The 17,035-nt window shown below is 38.0% G+C and overlaps 1 protein-coding gene across 8 annotated transcripts in view; it reads right to left on the bottom strand.

Moving 5' to 3' along the window:
- SPAG9 (sperm associated antigen 9) overlaps positions 1 to 17,035 on the bottom strand; it is a 141,307-nt gene that overhangs the window by 71,719 nt on the left and 52,553 nt on the right. For 5 of the 8 annotated variants that reach the window (XM_047706158.1, XM_047706156.1, XM_047706157.1 and 2 more), the window contains 3 exons: positions 11,701 to 11,771; positions 5,742 to 5,836; positions 119 to 269 (listed from right to left, as the gene is read on the bottom strand). In XM_047706158.1, the coding sequence (XP_047562114.1) occupies positions 119 to 269; positions 5,742 to 5,836; positions 11,701 to 11,771 (317 nt within the window). Of the gene's footprint in view, positions 1 to 118; positions 270 to 4,865; positions 5,173 to 5,741; positions 5,837 to 11,700; positions 11,772 to 17,035 lie in introns of those variants that run through there. The other 3 variants (XM_047706159.1, XM_047706160.1, XM_047706161.1) reach the window with 3 other exon arrangements.

Here is a 17,035-nt window from a genome sequence, read left to right on the forward strand (position 1 = left end):
GTTTTCCATAACATGTATACAAACTTTCATTTTACTATGTTTTAGCTATCTAGTACTTCAATTTGGATACGAAAGTTTATACAATGTAAATTGAAGATTTCAGCAGCATGAAGCTTACCTTCAGGCTAGTATGAGAACGAGGTTGACTTAATTCCTGAAATTTCCATTGCTCTGATCCAGGGGTCTCACCACCTTTCTGAGTGTCAGGTGTAAGCAATCCGTCTCCAGCAGGTAATGGGAAAATCCCTAATGATATAGGACGTTCTTTTCTATTGGAGAGGGGAGAAAAAAATTAAGCATTCATTCATTCCTTTTTAATTTCTGTTCATCATGACTATAAGTAATAAGCCTGGGATGTCACTGTTTTAGAATAATTACGCTTAAAAAATAACATCTGCCTATCTAGACAAGTACACTTACCAAAGAAAAAGGATACTCTCAGAAGTTCAAATTAGCCCCAAGAAATTAACTAGGAAAAGTAGTAAACTAATAGTTTAGGAAATCTTGCAAGTTACTGATGAGTTCTTCCCTTAGGGAGCAGTCTCTGGTCTGGTTTCACAGGGACAAAAGCTACTAAATTTTCACTCATGCTTACATTAGCCCTAGGAATACTGGCAACCTCCTCCTTTGGAAGTGAATCCCACCCTTGCTTCTACACATCCCAAATCCTCAAACCAATACCTCATTATTTGCCCAAGCCTCTTCGGGGTACACCTTTTCTGCCTAACAGAAAATCGATGGATAATTCAAATCAGGACTACTGATTAAGTGGTAAAATAAACTCCAAGAGTTTTAATCCTTAACAGCAGGAAAGCTTTTCTACAGAACCAATACATGCCTTCCTTTCAATCACAGTTCATGTGAGAACACCATTGTTAGTTTTTCCAAACAAGGCGGCCCCAAAATTCTACAAAAGACTGTAAGGTTTCCAATGTTTTGTGGGAAATTTCAATGAACAAAAAGAGTTACAATTTTAATACTAACAGAATTTCAACAAGAAATATATCCTTTGGTGATACCTAGATTACAAATAAAAAAGGGCTTTTTAGAGGGTGGCAACCAGCCTAGGAAGAGCTTGTCCTGGGTCATTAATCCAAAAAAGTAGAAACTGGCCAAAAAAAAAAAAAAGAAGACACTAAAGGTTTGGAGCCTCCTGGAACACATACCTCTACTGGTGAGAATATAAATTAGAACAGAAACACTGAGATTATAAATAAACGTGGGGGGGGGGAAAGTGTGAAAATATTCAGTTTTGCTAAATAAGTCCTTTATTCTGAAAGCTCATTTTTATAACAAGAAACTTAAGTCTCTTGAAATTGGCCTTCACTTAACACAAAGGATATGCTCTCCCATTCCTAATTACATTAGTAATTAGTAAAACTGTCAGAACTCCTTCTTAAAGATTGGGTGAAGGGAAAGGATTGAGAGATTGCGTCTGGTTAAAGGTGTGCATACACAAGGAAATAAAACAGGACTTTTCCCTATTAGCTAATTATTCATCATTTCTTTACACTTGGGTACTTTACCTATTTGATTTAGGAAAATTTAAATGCAGGTAGGCTGCACAGTAAAAGGCTAGACTTTAAAAACATATAAATATAAGTTTGTGTCTATGAGCTTCCAGAACAAGCAAATGACAAAAAGTAAAGTAACTACTCAGCTAATCTGTTTAGACCAATAATTCCTTAAGGCTGGCTCATCAATAAAGTTTTCCTAAGTTCATAGTGAAGAGACATTATTATATCCTTATTGGATGATATAGGCCATATTGTACACATAAACATTTCCATATATCACAAAACCTGTTCTTTCCTGAGAATGATGGATGGACCTTTTCCTACATCTTTTCTGCTACTTTGATTTTAAATCTCTTTCTTTCATCAAATGATGATGACAATGACTAGAAAGCAGATTTTGTTTTAACGTCCATACTTGACAAAATAAAAAGTTGTTGTCTGATGTTTATCCCTCAATTTGGGGCGGGGGGGGGGGGCGTATTTTGAGAACCAATAATATAAAGATCTAAGAACTACTAAATGGCTTTTTATTTTTTAACATATCTGAATAACTTAAGCAAAAACGGTATGAATTTAATGGGATAGTTTAATGGAAAGCTCTCTAACCCAAAAAGCAAAGACAAGCAAGAAGATAATACAGATTTCATGCAAATCCATCACACTGCTAACAGAAATCAAAACACAGGCCAGTCATTAGAATTATCTTCCTATAAGAATGACAGACAACACATTTGTTTTCACACATATCAAATAAAGAAAAAGTATAGAACTACCGGATGAAAGAGTCTGCTATGGAGCCAAGTTTTGCTTTTCCACTCCTGTTAACTAAGCGTACAATCCAAAATACCAGTAGAATTCACGCTCCTTTGTACTGCTTGTGTTAATCATTTAGAAACTGCTCTAGAGGAAGGGCATTTTTCTTCAGAGACTATCAGACTATCAGACACCCAGACTGATGCTCTGGGTCAGACTGTTTCAAAGCTTGAAAACGATATTACCACATACTAGTTTTTTTCTCCTTATTTACTAATAAGAAGTCATGAGTTGAGGGGAGAGAGGACATGTAATTATCCAAGTCAGTTAGAATCCTACTTTAAAAAAAAAACCCTGAAAGTTCAATGTTTATGTCCTAAATTATGTTGGTGCACATGTTTAGTACTGTACATATGAAGTGCTTCAGTGAAACTCACAGAAGAAACCAAAGAATGGGGATACATTTGGAGAAACATCAAGTAACAGGTTTAAACCCTGGGGGTTTCAATATGTTTCAATAGGCTGCCACTGTTTAGAAACAAAGCCATCTTCAACTATCAGAATCCTTGTTGTATTCTTTTAAAAACTTAGTTCCATATATTCATTTTTTTAGTTGGTTATTTAAATGTAACCTGTGTATAAATAAATTCCCAATTATGTTTTGAAACAGCTTCTTGGCTCTATACACATTTAAAACAAATAACCATTAATAAAATTTTAAAAAGATTGTTCAACATTCACAATGTAGCAAGCACAAAAGATGGTTTAATTATCTCATTTAATCTTCATATGGAAATAGGGATTATTTCCCCAGTTTTCAGAGTAGGAAAAGTGAAGTTCAGAGACATTAAGCACCAGTAATTCACCGAGATGGGGCTCAAAGTCAGACCCGTTGCCCTCCAAGGCCCACGTACTTTCCTTGGAACCTACCTATTTCTTGACAATTTAATCTTAATATTGAAGACTTTGATATCTTTATTCCATTACATCATCAGCAAGTTTGTGTCAAGGAACTTTTTGAATTTAATCATAAAGTATTTTATCAGTAAAATAGCCAGAGTTCTGGAAAACAGTTCTGCTAAAAATGGGGTGCATATACAAATGACCACAAATTATTTACTTGTTTGGCTTACTAAATATCTTGCAATGGATTAAATAAAAAATAATCATCTCACACTTGATTTTTAAAACTATCCAAAGGGTAAGGACATCAGGGGAGGAAACTTGGGTACAGAGATTTTAAGCGACTTGCCAAAGGTCCTACAGCTCCCATGTGGCAGAGCATTTCTAGCCTCGGGGCCCAGCTCCAAAGCCTCTTCCCCTCCGCACGGCACTGCGTGGCACAGCACAGCACTGCCATCTCCAACAGACCGAAACCTTACACAGCCCTTTCAAATTAGTCTTATTTTAATCTTACATATTCTTGAGTTAAGGTCTTTTTAATTTCCTAAAAGCCTAAATATACATATAAACTAATCTTTTGTGTATTAAATATACAAAAGTGGTAAGATTTCTTTCAATTTTTATAAAATCAGGAAAGAAAATAAATGGCCAAGTATCTAATTTTAGATCATAGATGAAATCTGACTTCTGGGCCTTAAACTGATGTTAAACACCAACCGACCAATGAATAAAAGGAACACCTTGAGGGAACTTACTAGTTTAATTCCTCTTAATTTATCTAAATCCACAAACTGAGGATTTTAAGTAAACATTTAAATAATAAAAGCTCAAACCATGAACCTTCCTTTAAAACCGCGGCACAACGCGGAAATCTGAACAAATCAGATGCCTTTAGTTTAAGGAGTTGGAAAACAAAAGACACCCAACCCTGAAATCGAGGATGCAGAAGACGGTTCTTACAGGGTGAGCAGAGTGAGCAGCAGCAAAGCTCCAGAGATTAATGACTACCCCCACAAGCAGGCACGAATATTTGTCACCCAAGTCTACAAAGAAAGGGCAACATCTGACAAAACAATAATGAATAGGCTTTGTAAAGCTTTCACAACTTTGATGTGTAAATAATGAGGGGGAAAATGCATTCCTGGCCCTAAAAGGTTTAAATCCTTTCACCTTAAAATACATTTTTTTAAGAAAGAAAATATTTAAATTGCCAGTTCCCGGGAGTTACTATCAAAAATTGCAAAAATGATGCCTAAGTGTCCGTCCAAGGATAACGGAACAAAATAAATACCTACGGCCTGTGTCTACCTGACTATAAGTCTCAGCATAAAAGATACTGGCCCCCAAAGGCTCAGATGCTAAACACAGAGGTTGTATAAACTTGGACCAATGTTTTACTCTTGCTCTCCCTTTACTCTCTCAACACTCTGCCTAAAACAAAACCACACTGACCTTGTACTAGTGCATAAGTACCATATGAAAATCCTTTTCTTAAGTCGGTAGTTTCCAAAGACAAAGCCGTATCCCTAGGTGATGGCCTGGAAATGACTACAAATAAGAAGAGAAAATCCTAGCTTCAGGCCATTTTCCATTGTTTCAATCTGCAACAGAAATGGTTACAAAGCAGACCGGTGAAGCTAAAAATGTGAGAAAGACCAACTAAACAGGGGCTTCGAAGAGAGACTAGAGTACCTGAGGATCCTTGGTAGGTTCTGCGTCAGAGCGGGCACACCGGTAGAAATAGAAAAGTGCACAAGCAGCAAAACAGAGAGAGAGACTAAGACAGCGGAGTTAATGACCACCGCCCCGCCAACGAAGCCAAACACAAACAGCAGCATGCAGCCGGGACTCATGGCGCTGCGCGGGCATGGTGAAACACCGGAACCAGGAGGCCTACACAGGGGCCAAAGGGCTATCTGTGTAGTGAGGATCTGTCATTCAGCTGCTGCCACAAAAACAATGCCATCAGCAGCAGCTTTCCACTCCGTCCTGCAGCAGCTCCGAAGCGATGACGTCATCCTGCTCTCCCCACCTCATAACCATAGAGCTGCTGCTCCCCGCATTTATGCAGCAATCCAGAGCCACAGCCCGCCTATTAACTACTTTCCTCTCCACTGAGAGTCCTGGCTTAGCTCATTGGCTACAAAGCTTGGGAGATCTACATAATTTATTCACACTCCTACATCAGACAGAAGTCTAACCCTTTCAAACAGGCCTCTCGGTAATAAAAAGGACTTTAAACCAATTGTACAGGAGAAATGACAATTTTCAGCACCCCCACATATCAGAAAAATTTAAACCTAGTATAATCTCCATTGAGCATTACAAAACAATCAAAATACCTCGACACACTGCTTAGACGGCATGGCTCACGATTTACCTTTTCAATAGTGAAGGGCTGTTTCTATTTTTCTATGCTATTCTCTCCTATAGCATTCCAACCAGGCTTTTTGAGAGAGAGCTTTGTGAATCAGCCTAACTATTGTTCCAGGATTAAAGAACAGGGAGAGACAGAAACAAACAGATTATTTCGATTTTTCTCAAGGCAAAATGTTTGACAAAGCTTACCTAATTCTACTATGAGCTGTGGATTCTAGTTGTTCACTCCCTGAGAGCTGATGAAGTTTTGTTCTTTCTAAGTGTTCCATATAATTATGGATCATCTATTTTGAAGAAAGAAAAAAAATATGCAAATTTTAAGGCTAATATCTGAAATAAAAACTGTTTTAACAAGGGAAACATTTTTGTAGAAATATCTTACTTATCAGACTACCCACAGTTCCATGCAAAGGAATATTAAGGATGAAAAAATTTTAAACGGCAAAGGAATATATGCAAATGCTTACATTTAAGGATGCTGGTGCCCAAAGAAGTAGCCAACATGATGCTTAGCATAGCAAAAACTTTTTTCAACAATATGTGATGCTATTAAAAGATATAATTTTGACATAAATAACACACGTTAGGATATAGGCATTGGGAAGGAGGTGATAAAAGACCGCTGATAAAAATAAAAGGTCGTTAGGGAAATCCATTCACTAACATGGGAAACAATAAAGAAATTAACATGAAACTTAAGAAGAAACCATACTCAGATGTGGTGATGTTTTCCCATTTTACAAAGGATTCACAGTAAATATCACTTTCAAATTAACTAAGTAATTTCATTTAACTTAATACTAAGATGTTTATTTCCTGTACCTACAGATTTCGTTAAAAGAATGCTAAAATATGGGGCACCTGGGTGGCTCAGTTCATGTCTGCCTTTGGTTCAGGTCATGATCTAAGGGTCCTGGGATTGAGCCCCATGTAGGGCTCCCTGCTCAGCAGGAATCTGCTTCTCTTTCTCCCGCAGCCGGCATCCCCCCCAAACACACACCCTTCTTCTCTCTAATACATAAATAAAATCTTAAAAAAAAAAAAGAATGAATGAATGAATGCTAAGATATTTTCTCTTACATTTGCTTGTTAATTTATTGGTATCATTACTTAATGTAATCATCTATTAGCAAATAAAATGAAAAATCAGAGCACTTTGATTTTATTTTTATTTATTTATTTACCTTTTAAAGATTTTATTTTTATGTACGTGGAGTTCAAACTTACAACCCTGAGACAAAGAGTCCCATGCTCTACTGACTGAGCCAGCCAAGTGCCCCATCAGAGTGCTGATTTTAAATCTTGGATAAGGAGCCATAAGATAGGCTGAATATGGAGGTAAAAGCTTCAAGAATATCAAGTATATAAACTGATAAGAAATTCTATAATCCTATTTAGTTTTTGGTAATGTACAGTTCGACTTTTACATTTACATGACAATAAAACATGTAAAATTCAAAATTTCAATCATAAATTCAAAAGGCCTCTGCTAGATACTAACATGATAGGATAAGAAAAAATAAATTTTAAAGAGTAAGAAAAGGTATGTTAGCAATCTAAAAGAATGTAAATTTGAAAAGTAGACAAGAAAACGTTGACGACTTTTCTTGGGACTTTGAATTCTTAAAATTTGAATATTCCTTGAATGCTTTAAAAGGCATGGAACAGCTATGGAAGTTTCTAAACTTTAGCTGTGTGAACATGGATTTCAATTTCAATATAACTTGAAATATGCACTGTAGCATATTAAAAGCATAACTATTGAAAGAAACAAGATTTTGAACAAACATAAAATTTTTAAAAAGCACATTTTTGTTGGCAAAATTTTACTTGGCATGTATGTAGAAAAATTAAATACGTCAATCTGAAAGTGTTTACTTCAAATAAACAGAAAGGTGAAGGGATGCATGAATTAAGACAAGTAAATCTGGGGCGCCTGGGTGGCTCAGTGGGTTAAAGCCTCAGCCTTCTGCTGGGGTCATGATCCCAGGGTCCTGGGATGAAGGCTCTTTGCTCAGTGGGGAGACTGCTTCCTCCCCTCTCTCTCTCTGCCTGCCTCTCAGCCTACGTGATCTCTGTCAAATAAATAAATAAAATCTTTAAAAAAAAAAAAAAGACAAGTAAATCTATCAAATCAAATATCATAAGAGAATTAATCAGGCTGTTTCCCAATTAGGATTGTCTAAATAAGAATTTTATCAAGCTAAGTAAAATTAATGTAGAATTACAGGGATATAGTATATGAAGGTATTTTTTAAAGTTTTAAATTTACATATCTTTTTTTTTTTTAAGATTTTATTTATTTATTTGACAGACAGAGATCACAAGTAGGCAGAGGGGCAGGCAGAGAGAGAGGGGGAAGCAGGCTTCCTGCGCAGGGCTCAATCCCAGGACCCTGAGATCATCACCTGAACCGAAGGCAGAGGCTTAACCCACTGAGCCACCCAGACGCCCCTACATATCTTCTATTTTAAATTTATATTTTCTCAGGGCATCTGGGTGGCTCAGTGGGTTAAGCCTCTGCCTTTGGCTCAGGTCATGATCTCAGGGTCCTGGGATCGAGCCCCACATCGGTCTCTGCTCAGCGGGGAGCCTGCTTCGCCCCCACCCGCTGCTCTGCCTACTTGTGATCTCTCTCTCTGTCAAATTAATAAATAAAATCTTTTAAAAAATTTATATTTTCTCTTTACCCCCAATTTAAAGAACATATCTGCAGAAATACAGTTTTGTCTTTGTGTCAGCAAGTCAGAAATAACTGTTTTCTTCTGGAATCAAGAAGAACTTTAAGGAAAAAAACAAAAATGAAACTAAAGTAACAAAGTGATGGTTGGGCTAAAGAGATATAAGCTTAAATTTTCAAAAAGGTTTTAAAAAACCCAAGTTGAATTTTTATATACTGGATAGTAATCATATGCAATTGATTAGCTCAGATGAAAACAATCTAAGTTTCCTTGAGCACTCATATGAAGAAAATAAAAACCTCCCCTACACTGCCTTGATAGTATTCTATTTATTCAATATAAAAAAATAAAAGTTATAAATGCAAAGGCAGAATCTACCCCTCCTAAATAGTCCACTCTACGGATTGATTCTCGTTTTAAACGATTCGGGTTTTGTTTTTTGGTTTTTTTTTAATTTATAAAATGTTGAATTCTAAACCTTCAAAAGATTGATTCCTTCTTCAAATGATATGTCCCACATATAATTACAAAATGGTCCATGCAGTGAAGTTGGTTCCAACCCAATTAAACTAGCACTCTGCAGTAGAGAATAAGAAAATGACAGCTAACATTTATTGAGCATAAGTCACCCAGTGCATTTAGAGCCAGTTTCATTTTATCCTCACAATATTAGAATTTTATGAACTCCAGCTTAAGATTAAAATAACTTGCCCAATTTGACCAGCTAGTTAATGATCAACTGTGTTCTAAATGCCATTAGCTAGCTGGCTTTAGGGTCAGAACTCAAGTCCCTCTGACTCAGTTGTCAAAAGGTTAAGCATTCCCGGACCAGTGTTGTATTTGTCCTTTTAGTCAATTCTCTAGGCAGGCGATAACAGGCGATAAACTCATTGTTCTTTCTTCCACACACCCACAAGAAAACCCCACATCCTAAAGCATTCCTGACGTCTGAAATGAAAAACGCACTATATTCTGTATATTCTGTAAATGCATCAAAAAAGTAGAAATTTAATAAATTGTACATAAAATTTTTTAATTTAAAAAATTTTTAATTATAGGCTTCACAATATAGCTCTGCTTTAAAAAAAAAAAAAAAAAAAAAGTGAATGGGAGGCCAGGATCAGCGGTGCCAGACAACAGAGAGAAAGATGAGGGGCACCTGGGTGGCTCAGTGGGTTAAGCCTCTGCCTTCGGCTCAGGTCATGATCCCAGAGTCCTGGGATCAAGCCCCAAATCGGGGCTCTCTGCTCGGCAGGGAGCCTGCTTCCCCACCCCCCCTCTACCTGCCTCTCTGCCTACTTGTGATCTCTGTCAAATAAATAAATAAAATCTTTTAAAAAAAAAAGAGAGAGAGAGAGAGAAAGATGAGATAGTAAAAGAGGGCATGCTTTAGATAATCTACTATTGGGTCCACTAGCCCCATCCCTCCTCATCTCATAACTACAACTCTGCATTTTCTCAGGTATATACATTAATTCAGACTTATTCAGGAGTGGCCTCAGCAACAAACACTTGGCAGATCCAGAAGGATCCCAAGCACACTGTCTGGAAAACCCCTACTCCCCTCCGCATAGAAGTATCACAGCAGAGGCTGACTGTCAGCTCAGCTAAAATGGGGAAGTAAGGCAATAAGTGAGGTTTTGGAGAAAAATGGCCCTTTAATCGTGTTGGCTATGGATTTCTCTATGCACAGCCCAAGAATCATATATCTTATAGCTGCAAGGCCACTATTCTTTTTTTTTATTACCACATAACAAAAGGATTTTATTTATTTATTTGACAGAGAGGTAAGAGAGATAAGAGGTAAGAGAGAGAGCGCGCAGGAGCAGGGAGGGAGAAGGAGGCTCCCCTGCTGAGCAAGGATATGGGAATCCCAATCCCAGGACCCTGGGATCATGACCTGAGCTGAAGGCAGACGCTTAACCTTAACCGAATGAGCCACCCAGACGCCCCTATTCTTAAGGTTTTTGCAATGCCAGAAAGCAGAGAGGCACAGAAAAATTTCTAGTGCTTTTAAAGCTCATTATGTTCCATAACCTGAAAGTGTTATTGAAAATCAAGGCAACAGAGTATGACAGACCTAGGTTCAAATCCAGTCACATACTAGCATGGAATTTGGAACATATCACTTCATATTCCCTTTCTAAACTTCAATCTCTAAAATGGGATGGAAAAATAATAATAATAAAAATAATAATAAAATGGGGATGGATGATGGAGCTTGGTTGCTTAGATGATACCACGAGTTGGTCACTTAACTGACTGAGCTACCCAGGTGCCCCATCCATCATTTCTGAATAGTCTTAATATCTACTGATTGCCATCAATCAAAATGTGGGTATTCTTCTCACACTGACAAGGCCCCTGTTTAAGCTATTCCTGTCTTCCCAGGGCTCCATGGATCCAAATCTCTGTAGCCAAACTTTTCCCTCCACCACTGAATATCAGTTCTTCACAGGTAGCTACAAAAAGCTAAGACAGTAATAATCAAACCTCCTATGTCAGAAATTCCAACCCCTCCTCAAGAAAGTATTAATCGTATGACGCCAAAGCAAATCCTTAAAAGCAACAATATAGGTTTCCACCATAGGCAGGATAAGAGATCACAAATTAAGAAAGAAAAATGGAAGCTGAAGACTGGAACCATCTGTATCCTGGGAGATTTGGGTAAGAAACGGGGGAAAAAAAAAAAGAGGAATTATTTTTTTCATGTAACAAATAGTGCTTAAGTCTATGAAAATTCTATTTATTGAGGTTTGTGGACCCCCCCCCCCCCCCCCCCCGCCGGCTGACCATGAAACACAAAAACAATTTTCAGAGTCAGGAGACTGCAACAAAGGCAGGAGATGAAAGGCTCACAGAGAATCATAAAAAGGTAAAAGATGGCTTGGGCACATTTTCTAATTTGCTTTAAAGAGATTATGTACTAGAGTTATTAACTTAAAAATACTGAAATTTCATGCAGAAAACCTATTTTAGAGTCATTCTGATTTAATACACAATTTGTGTTTATACTATTTGTTATGAGCTTAAAGCAAATAAGCCCTTTATAGTAGATTATAAATACAGAAACTCTTAACAACAATTTACCAATCCATCATTTCCCAACTGGTTAACAAAATAAATTAAATCAATTCTGTCATATTAACATCATCTATACTTTTTATGATACACACATTACTTTGTACTTAGCTGGCCAAAGAAACAACTATTGGAACTGCCTTAGTAATCACACTATTTTGTGGCACAATAATTCTCATCCATGAATGGTTAATTCCAGATAAAAAACAACAGAAGTCAACATTTGGTAACAAGGTAAATGCTACACGAAATTTGATGTTTTCTGCATATAATCCCCAGGAATTATATTAGCTGACTTTCAAAGAAAAATTAAGATATAAATATAACTTCTCAGGTCAATTCCTTTAGTTCAATATTAATATGGTAAGAACAACCCAGAAACCCACCTCAGTGTGTCTCTGATGTAATGCGTTATATTCCTTCTTCAATTCTGCTTCTCTTTCTTCAAGTCTGCTAACTGAAATTAAGATACATATATTTAATCAGAACAAAATATAAGAAATTTACTTTAAAAAATTCCATCCTTAAAACCTGGAACAGGTTATCCATATTTCTTAGCAACTTTACGACTCAGTACTTCTCAAAATAGAGACCTCACTTCACCTTCCTTAATGAAGAATTCGGGGGGGGGGGATAAACTGGGTTAAAAAAATCCCCTAAACACTAGATTGCTTCTCCTAATATGCATATGTTTATCAGGTCATCCCCCTTAAACAGGATTCTAAGGTGATACTCAAAAATATTTCACAAATCCAAACTCATGTAAGTTTTAGGCTGGGGTTGGGACCCAAATCATTCTTTTTTTTTTTTTTTTTTTTTTGGCAAATCGTTCATTTCTAACACTGATATTCAAGCTCTTTTTCACTACTGGGCAGTATGTGAAAACGTCCCTGTTCACAAGTACTTCTGCTTCAGGGCTTCCTTCCAGGGACTCATCTTCTTTTATTTAGCTCCCTCTGCTGATGGAGTTTGTGAGTGGCACTGATTTGGGGATAGTGACCAAAGTACAACTATGTAATACACTTTTTTAAGTTGGATTTCATAGGAAATAAAACTATTAGAGAGGGATGACTCTGAGAGAAGGTGGGGTCCAAGCAGGACCACAATTAAATTAAATTACAGTACTCAAGACAGATGTGAAGAGCATACGGGCACTGCTACCACCGAGAAGGGAACACAAAACTACGGTGGTGGTGGTGGTGGTGGTTGTGGTGAGAAAGAGGGGAGACTGGCCAGCTTGGAGGAGCTCATGCTGCCTAAGGAGCAGTGAGAAACAATCTGTTGGAAAGAAATGACGCTGGTGCTACAGGAGGTGTCAAGATATTCATTTAAGTTTGTTTAAAAGACCTAGATTAGTTGGAAATGTTCTGCTGGTCTAAGGGTCTGCTAGCTGCAAGCATGCAAGACTGCTTGTTAGCCGAAGCCTGCGGCCCTGGCAGATGGCTGTAGAACTAACCACCATGAACAGATGGCCGTAGAAGGAACTATGAACTAGCAACAGGACACACGCGAATGTTTCCCTATACCTAATGTTAACACACCAAACACCACACAATGCAGAACTTGCGCTGCCCAGTAAAGTCATCCTTGATTTGCAGAGCTTTACTTGCTACCTGGTTGAGTATCTTGAAAATATGTCATTAATTAGAAAAACTGCAGCTCTGTGGCTGAAAGCAGGAATACACAAACTTGTAATGCAGATGTATTGTGACACAATGGGTATTAAAACTGTAGTAATTTTTAGGGCTGCTTCTGTGGTTTTTATTTAAACATAGGAAATCCAAGCAAAATATGGATTATTTAGCCACAATTTCAAAACAAATGTTTTCTACTACTTCTTGTCAATTAAGCTGATCTAAAACCTTAACCCTGAGATTACTGGGTAAACCTTACCTATTTGTAATTGTTCATCTGTGTATATCAAGATTTTCTTGGTATTATGCAACCAAAACAAAAAAATGGAGGTTGAGTCTAAAGTAAAATTGCAACTATCATTCATGAACTTCAATTTCAAATCTGTGCTCAACAAGAGTCTCGTTAACTCTCGTCAGCTACCTTGACATCAATTCGTAAAATAAATTTATATCACCATCACCACCACTACTGATAGCAGCTAAAATTTTATAGTGCTTACTATATACCACGCACTGTGCTACATGCAATATATAAACTTATTTGACCCTGACATTAACCTTATGAGGAAAGTATCATTACTACATTCATTTTAGAGTTGAGGAAACTGAAGCAAATAGAAGTTAAGTAACTTGCCCAAAGTCAGTTGTGACAAAACCTAATTTCTAATGGAGGAGTCTGGGCCCAGAATCTGTTTTTGTCTTCTAAGATGCCATTTATTTATTTGTCAGAGAGAGCGAGAGCAAGAGAGAGCATGTAGATTTATAAGCAGGGGGAGTGGCAGGCAGAGGGAGAAGGAGGCTACCCGCTAAGCAAGGAACCCTCTGTGGGACTTGATCCCAGGACACTGGGACCAAGACCTGAGCCAAAGGCAGACGCTTCAGTGTCTGAGCCACCCAGGCATCCCGCCCAGAATCTGTTTTTCATTACTATGCTATGCTGCCTCTCAATAAATACTCCTTTTAATCTGTTCATATATTGTAGTCTACTTTAAAACTTCACTTGGCGGGGGGGTGTATAGACAGTTTTCCTTTTTGCTTCAAACAAAAAACTCTCCGTTTTTCTGGAAAGAACCTAGTCACAGATATTGACTCAAAGGTAACAAACTGCCAAGAAAAATACATATCTAACTTTATTAATTATCATATTAATGGGAAATACATATTAAATACATATTAAAACCAAAATGCAACAGTCATTGCATACCCATCAGGACAGCTACAATGAGAAACACAACATACGATGTTTTCATAGAATACAGAGCAACTTGGACCCTCATATGCTACTTGTAGGAGTAAAAAATGGGTGCATCAATTTGAAAAGTGATGGACAAGATTTAATAAAGTTGCATATTTACCAACTCTATGACAAAACTAGGAAATACATATACATGTCCACCAAAAGGCCTTTAAAACAATGCTCAAAGCACCACTATCTATAATCAATCAAACCTGGAAACACCCCACATGTCCATCAACAGCAGAATGGATAAATATTCCTGTACTGGAACACTAGAAAAAGAACAAATTATTGCTACACATCATGGATAAATCTCACACACAGATTGAGGGAAAGAAGCAGAAGCAAAAGAATAAAAAGTTCAAAAGACAGAACTAATTTAAAACTAAAAAGTATGAGAAGTGAGGGTAGTGGTTACCTCTGGGAAGGAGTTAGTGACCTGATTAATTTGTGGTGTGTGCAGCCCCACCCAACCCCAGTCCAAACACACTGAGCACCAACTCATGTAGGCATTTTCTTTGGCTTGAATACTCATTCTTTATGTTCTCCAACAATTTCTGAGTTCAACATTTAGCAGAAGATCTAAACAGACTTTAGAACCATTACAAAAAAATTGTGCCAATTCACCATTAAAATGCATAGGGAGATGAACAAAAATGTTACCAGATTGAAGAATTATAAAAAGAAAAAAGATGGGCAATATGAGAGGATAAATTGGCATTACTCTTTTGAAGGCTGGTAGTTTGTTGGTGACATCTAATAAAATAAGCAATGTGTATATCCTTTGACCCAGTATTACTACTTTTTAAAGATTTATTTATGAGAGAGAGAGCAGAGCAAGCAAAAGAGCTTGAGGGGGGCTTGGGGGATGTGCACGTGGGCACGGAGAGAGGGAGTAGCAGGCTCCCCGCTGAGCAGGGATCCCGACCCAGGGGTAGATCCCAGAACCCTGGGATCATGACCTGAGCTGAAGGCAGATGCTTAACCCACTGGGCCAACCAGATGTGGCCCTTCCCCACCAGTATTACTATTCTTTTATTTTTTTTTAAGATTTTATTTATTTATTTTTGAGAGAGAGAGAGAATGACCTCAAGTATAAGTACAAGCACAATCAGGGGAAGTGGCAGAGGGAGAAGCAGATTTCCAGTGGAGCAAGGACCCCAACATGGGACTTGATCCCAGGACCCTGGCATCATGAACTGAGCCAAAGGCAGATGCTTAAATGATTGAGCCACACAGGCATCCCCAGTATTACTATTCTTACTTACACCATGGAAACACATCAAAGCCTGAAGATGTGAAAATGGATGTTCTATGCAATACATTTTATATTAACGCCCAAATTGGAATCATCCCTAAATTTGTTGTTAGGTGGTCGGTGAAGTGAATTATGATAGTTATATGATGGACCACAATGCAGTGACTTTGCTACTTCCAAGTTCTCTAGGCCTCGGTTTCCTTATTTATAATTGAGGAATAATGACAGTATATTAGAACTTATTAGGAATAGCACCTGGCACACATGTGTTTTTCAAATACAACAAAGGTACTGCTAAAAGGAATGCAGTGTGTATGTGCTGACATAGGATGGTGCCTAAAACTAAATGCAAGGATGCTGAATATATCTTTTTTTTTTTAAGATTTTTTTTTTTTTTTTTTTTTTTGACAGAGAGAGATCACAAGTAGACGGAGAGGCAGGCAGAGAGAGAGAAAGAGGGAAGCAGGCTTCTTGCTGAGCAGAGAGCCCGATGCGGGACTCGATCCCAGGACCCTGAGATCATGACCTGAGCCGAAGGCAGCGGCTTAACCCACTGAGCCACCCAGGCGCCCCTGAATATATCTTTTTTTTTTTTAAAAGATTTTATTTATTTATTTATTTCTGAGAGAGAGAGAGAGAGAGAGAGCGCGCACAAGCAGGCAAAGTGGCAGGCAGAGGCGGAGAGAAAAGCAGGCTCCCCGCCAAGCAAAGAGCCCGATGCGGGACTCGATCCCAGGACCCTGGGATCACGACCTGAGCCGAAGGCAGTGGCTTAACTGACTGAGTCACCCAGGCATCCCTTGAATATATATTTCTATATATGAAAATAAAAAACAAAGGTCATAAAGGTGGAGTCCTAATCCAACAGGACTGTTGTCCTTTTTTTTTTTAAGAAATTTTAATATTTTATTTATTTATTTGACAGAGAGAGATCACAAGTAGGCAGAGAGGCAGGCAGAGAGAGAGGTGGAAGTAGGCTCCCTGCTGAGCAGAGAGCCTGATGTGGGGCTCGATCCCAGGACTCTGGGATCATGACCTAAGCCGAAGGCAGAGGCTTTAACCCACTGAGCCACCCAGGCGCCCCAGGACTGGTGTCCTTATAAAAGCTTTTTCTCCCCACATATGCACAGAGAAAAGACCATATGAGGAGAGGGAGGGAGGGAGGGGGAGAGAGACAGAGAGAGAGAGAGAGAGAGAAGGCAGCTATCTGCAAGCCAAGGAGATCTTGGACTTCTAGCCTTCACTAGAGTGTGAAAATATTTCTATGATATTTTGTCATGGGAACCCTAGCAGAGTAATACCGGAAACTAAGGATCGTTATTTATCCTCTTGGGGAAAAAGCTTAAAGCTTTGTTTATCAAGTGACTTGGACAGAATTGGGCTTGTAGCTAGCAGGACCTCACTGATTTTATGGCAATTTGCTTATCAGTGTTGGTTTGTATGGCTTTGCTGCTATATACTACTTAACAGCAAGGATTGTGGGAAAGGAGATATAAGACCCTAATATATATCACAATTACCAGAGATTTCCTATATTTACCTAAATGAACATGACTTGTGTTCAAACTGGCTTAGCTTCATCTATAAAATTC

Source organism: Lutra lutra, chromosome 16 (assembly GCF_902655055.1).
Source record: "Lutra lutra chromosome 16, mLutLut1.2, whole genome shotgun sequence".
NCBI classification, from domain to species: domain Eukaryota; kingdom Metazoa; phylum Chordata; class Mammalia; order Carnivora; family Mustelidae; genus Lutra; species Lutra lutra.